We start from the raw sequence: 6,000 nt of genomic DNA on the forward strand, positions 1-6,000 counted from the left end.
TTCTTCTGATGCCGTGTTCCCTGCATTCATTCACAAAATATATTTTTTAAATATTCCTGTGTTTTAAAGTGGGCGGATATGGTATACATTCTAGGAATGGACTCAAAATATCAAATAAAAATACCATGCTGAGTTAGTTATAACTTTAATAAATGTGCACAACTTCTTTGGTCTTCAAACTGCAATGTTTATCTGGGATATTTCAGTGATGGCATTCACAAACTCCACCCTTCCACCAATCTATCCCCTCTCCACTTCCTACTTGCCCGCTCCTTTAAATCCTTCTCGACCTCCTCCCAAGCCACCATGGGTGGACAACTCTCAACCTTCCATTTTCTCGGCACCCTCATCCTTTGCAGCGACGGGTGAGCATTCGTTAATGGGCATGCCTTACCTGATCCAGAGATTTGGACTGCAATCCCGTGCTCCAGTTCTGCAATCCCCTTCTTGTACCACTCCACAGCTTTCTCCTTCTGTCCTGTTCAAACAGAGGAACAGAATTATAACCGGCGCCCACAGACCATGGAGACAGCACAGAGACAAAACAACTCAAGTAATAGCGTCAAATCTAGCTTAGCTCCGAGGAGTGAAGGCAATTTGCTGCTTTTTGCGAGCAACTACAAACCAGTGCTGCCACTAGCATTTCCCTGCAGTGTAACAGTGAGCAAGTGATTGTTCAAATGGACAAGGTATGAAACTGTGAAAATACACCCAGCTGTACATTTACATGGGTTATCCAGTCACTCAGATTTTGTCTGGAGCATGGATTTAGGGCCATGCAATGCTAGGATCAAGGTGCGAGAGTGATGGAAAGGAGGCATCGCTCACAAAGAACGTACGGACACACACTACGCAACTGGTACTAAGCAGTTGCTAAAAGCAACAGAGACCAGAGATCATCGCAGATTGATTGATTAAAAGCACACAAAGATTGACGTAAAAAGTCCACAGATGGACAGTGGTATCCAAACTACAACTCCCACAGCCCTCGCAACCCAGCCCACGAAGCCCAGGCACCCCACCACCCTCCACATTCAACGGATCATCCTCCGCCATTTCCGCCACCTCCAACATGATCCCACCACCAAACACATCTTCCCCTCACCTCCCCTTTCAGCATTCCGAAGGGACCGCTCCCTCCGCGACACCCTGGTTCACTCCTCAATCACCCCTAACAGCCCTGCTCCTTCACCTGGCACCTTCCCGTGCAAGTGCAGGAGGTGCAACACATGCCCTTTTACCTCCTCCCTTCCCACTGTCCAGGGCCCCAAACACCCCTTCCAGGTGAAACAGCGATTTACTTGTACTTCTTGCAATTTAATATACTGTATTCGCTGCTCACGGTGCGGTCTCCTCTACATTGGGGAGACCAAACGCAGATTGGGCGACCGCTTTGCGGAACACCTCCGTTCAGTCCGTAAGGGTGACCCTGAGCTTCCGGTCGCCTGTCACTTTAATTCACTGCTTCACTCCCACTCTGATCTCTGTCCTCGGGCTATTGCATTGTTCCAATGAAGCGTGAGGAACAGCACCTCATCTTTCGATTGGGCACTTTGCAGCCTGCCGGACTCAACATTGAGTTCAACAATTTCAGATAATTATCCCTGCCCCCATTTTTCATGCAGTATGATTTTTGCCATTCCCATTTGCAACATTTTATCTTTCCTGCCTCTTACAAAAGTACAGGATATTCTTTCTACTCCTTCCTCCTCTCTCAACCCCCGCCCCCCCCCCCCCCCCCCCCCCCCGTCTCTGCACCTGCTTAATATCCGTTACATCTCCAGCTTTTTCCAGTTCTGATGAAGGGTCCCAGACCTGAAACGTTAACTCTTTCTCCCGCCACGGATGCTGCCTGGCCTGCTGAGTATTTCCAGCATTTTCTGTTGTTATTTCAGATTTCCAGCATCTGCAGTATTTTGCAATTACCTCAGTTTCTATCTGTGTTTCTTACTCACTGGCTCATCTTATTTGAATTGTGTGGGCCTGGAAATTTGGAAAGGACTGTTGTCTCATTGGTGGATACATCACAATTCAGAAAACACAAGATCCCTTAGTGTCTGCCGACAGATATACACACACAATGGGAACACTGAATGTCATATGTGGCCATGACACTCCATGGCAGGCACAAAGTTGACCCACAAGAACCAAGAGGGGGGGGGGGGGGGGGGGGGGGGAGAAAGAGGGAGGGAGGAAAGGAAATGGACATAGGTCAATACTCTACAGGCCATTTTAAAATTATGTGCATTTTTTTTTTTTTTTTTAGTGCTGGTGTTTACCCACCACACGAGCAAATAGTCCTAATCACATTTCTACATCCTGTTCCCATATCCCTTCAACCCATTTTCCTTCATCCACCAATCCAATCTGATCTTCATTGTTAACATAGTTTCTGCCTCAACCACTAACCCTGGGAGTCAATTCCACAGCCTCAAGGTTTTCCCCTGCCCGCTGTTCTAAATCTCTTGTCCCCATAACTACTGGAAACAGACTGCTTCCATCAACCTGTCCCATCTTCCCCATTTTAAACACTTCTATCATATTGTTCCAACAAAAAAGACAATTTTTCAAATCTTTTCATATTTGTATTCTCTCAAAGCAGGCAGCATCCTATTGAAATGATAGATTGTGGTGTAGTCTGAGTTCTCGTGTAATTACCCAGGAACTACAGCTGTCAGAGAGTGGAGGTGAATGAATATCAGCTCCTCTCACCCCCATCAATTTGCCCTGCTCTTCAACTTACCAATTACAGCAGTCATGTACATAGTTACCACACAAGACATTGGTAAAGGAAAGGACTTGTATTTCTATAGCACCTTTCATGATCACTGGACGTCCCAAAGCGCTTTACAGCCAATGAAGTACTTTTGAAGTGTAGTCACTGTTGTAATGTAGGAAACGCGGCAGCCAAGTTGCACACAGCAAGCTCCCACAAACCGTAATGAGATAATGACCAGATAATCTGTTTCTGGTATTGGTTGAGGGATAAAGTGCTGCCCAATAATTACAATGCAATGCTTGTCCAGTTGCATGATGTCATGAGCTGCCACACACAAAAAACATTCAACTCAACCTTGTCAGTTTTTATCAGGTCTTGTCCAGCTTACTAGGTGGAGCCATTTGGGAAGCAGACCATTACAGGAGAAAACAGCACTGCGCCTCTCATGCCACTTTATCTGACCATAGAATCACAAAGCTGAGGTACGAATCAGCAGCATGTACTATCCACCCTCGCAACCAGAGCATGAATCAACACATTAGCAGCAACAACCTTTCAATCTCAGGACATTCTAAAGCACTTTAAAGCCAATAAAGTACTTCTGAAGTTTAATCACTGTTATAATGTAGGAAACTGCTCAATTATAATGTAGGAAACTGCTCAATTTCATGCTATGCAAGTTGCACCATATAACATAGTATTTTGCAATAAAACAACATGGACTAGTAGCTCCAGTGTACAGAATCTCACAATCCATTGAATTAAACTCAGGTCTCTTCAGTGACCCTGTTCCTGTTTTCAGCACCTCAGCTGCACGCTACCGCATAAACAAAAGTGCCCAATCACCTGGCACATATAAATACCTATTCTCTTATTTTCCTCCTTATGCTTTATCACCGAGGCATTGGGTGCCCATGTCTCAAGTACCTTTTCAAAATGGCAATTCTTCATGCACAAGCCAGACCAGCAAGTGTCTGCAAGCAAAGTGTTCATAACATAGTTATCACTGTTTCCACTTTTACTGGCAAAAAATTTTTTTAGGACAGATTTCCAACAGGTTAATAGTCATCTTTGCAAAAGAAATCATGTCCAGGCCAAAAGGATCTGTACTTAATTTAGTTCACACAGCTTTGAGACTCAAGTGCACTTCTCTCCCTCCCAGCAACAAAATCAAGCTGGAGGACATAATCAGGAATCATTAGAAGAGGAGGAATTCCATAAAGTTTCACACTATACTTACACCAACAGATTCTACTTGCCTTACAATACTCATAACAGTACATAATGCAATATACATTGTAGTTATAGCATAATGCAATGTAGTTACATAGTAATGCATTGTACTACATTATGCAATGCAGTCAATTATCATAACGCAACATCCTACATGGGCCCGGAATTTGCAGTGGGTAATAACAGCGAATGTTATTACGCCTTGGAAACGGACCGCAACTTCAGGATGTAGCGCACGCGCATCCTAACGCGGAAATCTTTAGTCCATTGCTCAGACACTAAGAAATCAGTGAAATGGACGAAACTTTGGGCTTTTCCGTGGTAATAGCGCTGTTAAATACCCCATTAAAAGTTGGACCTTGTTGGATTAGGTGTAACTGGCGTTTTAACAGCGTATTGACTGCTAAACAAACGTATGGCCCTGAAAAACTAATTTTAATTTTGTGGAGTGCCAAATTTCTCCATTATAATAAAAATTACAGTTTAAGAACCTTTAAAAATGTATTTATATTTTTAAAGTTTGGTCATCTTTATTTCAGGTTTACCTTTTCCCCATGTGAGAGCCCCAATCTTTGTTTTGCTCTAACATTTCTGAAGTCAGAATAAAAGGCACTTCTTCACTTCCTCGTTCCCTGTCTGAGAATTTTGCATTGTGATTGGCTGTTTAGACAGCTTGTTGGCATTACAGCAGCTCACACTATGGGATTCCCACTACACTACACTGATTTCAACTAAACGTCGAAAAAGCCAAACTTCTCGCCAGAGGTCACAAGATCTTTGTGAGCAGCTTTCTTCGGAGCCAGCAGCGAATGCCTTTGTTTCACCGTTGACTCCAAATTACAGGCCATTATAATCAACACATTATAAAACAATGCAGCTACAGAACAATGCAACAGTGACATAACACATGCAATATATTAAAATTGCATTATACAGTTTTGCATGCACATTAGTGTATGCTTCATGAACCACCACAGCAACAAACTAATACATGCACATTACAATGCAACGCAATTAAGTAATGGATGCACTGCATTACAATGCAATGCAGCGACATAATAATGAATATGCACCTGCTGAGTATTTCCAGCATTGTTTTTATTATAGTAATGCATATACATTAAATGCAACGTAGCAAGACTAATGCATGTGTACATTATAATGCAATGTAGTGAGTTATATCAATGCAATATCCTACATTATAATGCAATACATTATAAAACAGTGCCACGCAATTACAATGCATTTCACACTTACATTGAAAATAAAATATATTGTCCTGTACTCTCAATAGCACAGGTAACCCGAGGGGCATTGACGCCTCACCTGGATCGCTCTTAAAGAGGCAAGTCGTTGACCGACACCCCTTGTATGGTCCAACAAAAGCCTCCCTCCCTCCCGACGACCCCTTTTAGCGCGGCGGGGCCTCGCTCACCTTTGTCGTCCTCGTCGATCCTGAGAGCGGCGGAGATGTATTCGAAGGCCAGCTTGTGGGACTGGCGGATCTGCTCGGGTTCGTGGCCGAGCTCGGCCGTGGCCACGGACGGGGCTGTCTTACGCGATGCCATCTCGGCCAGGCGCTGGCAGACGTAGGCGAAAAAGAGCCAGAGGTGGAAGGCCAGGAAGCGCAGAAAGGTGAAGACGGCGACGAGTGGGTAAGAGAAGTAGTAGAGGTTGCGCTTGTGGAGCGAGAGTCTGTCACTGCTGCCGTCGGGCGAAGTTCGGGCCGGTCCCTTCTTCTTCCTGCCTCGTCCTCCCGGAGAATTCATTCACCCGCCCTCTCTCCGCCATCACACACCCACCACGCATGCGCCGACGCCACTCCCGCATTGTTTAGCCACCCGCCAATCACAATGGCCTAAGCGCTAATCCTTCATCCAATCAGAAGGTGGAGACTCCAGCTGGCGTTCGCATCGTCCAATGAAAGCTCCGTACTCCGCTATTCCAGGTGTAGGAATTAGCCAATCGGAGTCCGGGAACGCTGCTCGGACGGCTAATAGTCCAATCAGAGCACTGGCTGGCTCCTATTATTAAATATAAAAAATAAA

General features: G+C 44.9%; 1 protein-coding gene across 3 annotated transcripts in view; it reads right to left on the reverse strand.

Moving 5' to 3' along the window:
* The window catches only part of spast (spastin), a 72,652-nt gene extending 66,874 nt beyond the window's left edge, over window positions 1-5,778 (reverse strand). For 2 of the 3 annotated variants that reach the window (XM_085996741.1, XM_085996739.1), the window contains exons 1-2: window positions 5,388-5,777; window positions 395-478 (exon numbers count right to left, since the gene is read on the reverse strand). In XM_085996741.1, the coding sequence (XP_085852867.1) occupies window positions 395-478; window positions 5,388-5,721 (418 nt within the window). In that variant the 5' untranslated portion in view covers window positions 5,722-5,777. Of the gene's footprint in view, window positions 1-394; window positions 479-5,387 lie in introns of all 3 variants that reach the window. The other variant, XM_085996740.1, reaches the window with a different exon arrangement.
* Between the last annotated feature and the right edge of the window lie 222 nt (window positions 5,779-6,000).

Source organism: Somniosus microcephalus, chromosome 9 (genome assembly GCF_052327205.1).
Source record: "Somniosus microcephalus isolate GS21.2 chromosome 9, FLI_Smic_1.0, whole genome shotgun sequence".
Taxonomy (NCBI): domain Eukaryota; kingdom Metazoa; phylum Chordata; class Chondrichthyes; order Squaliformes; family Somniosidae; genus Somniosus; species Somniosus microcephalus.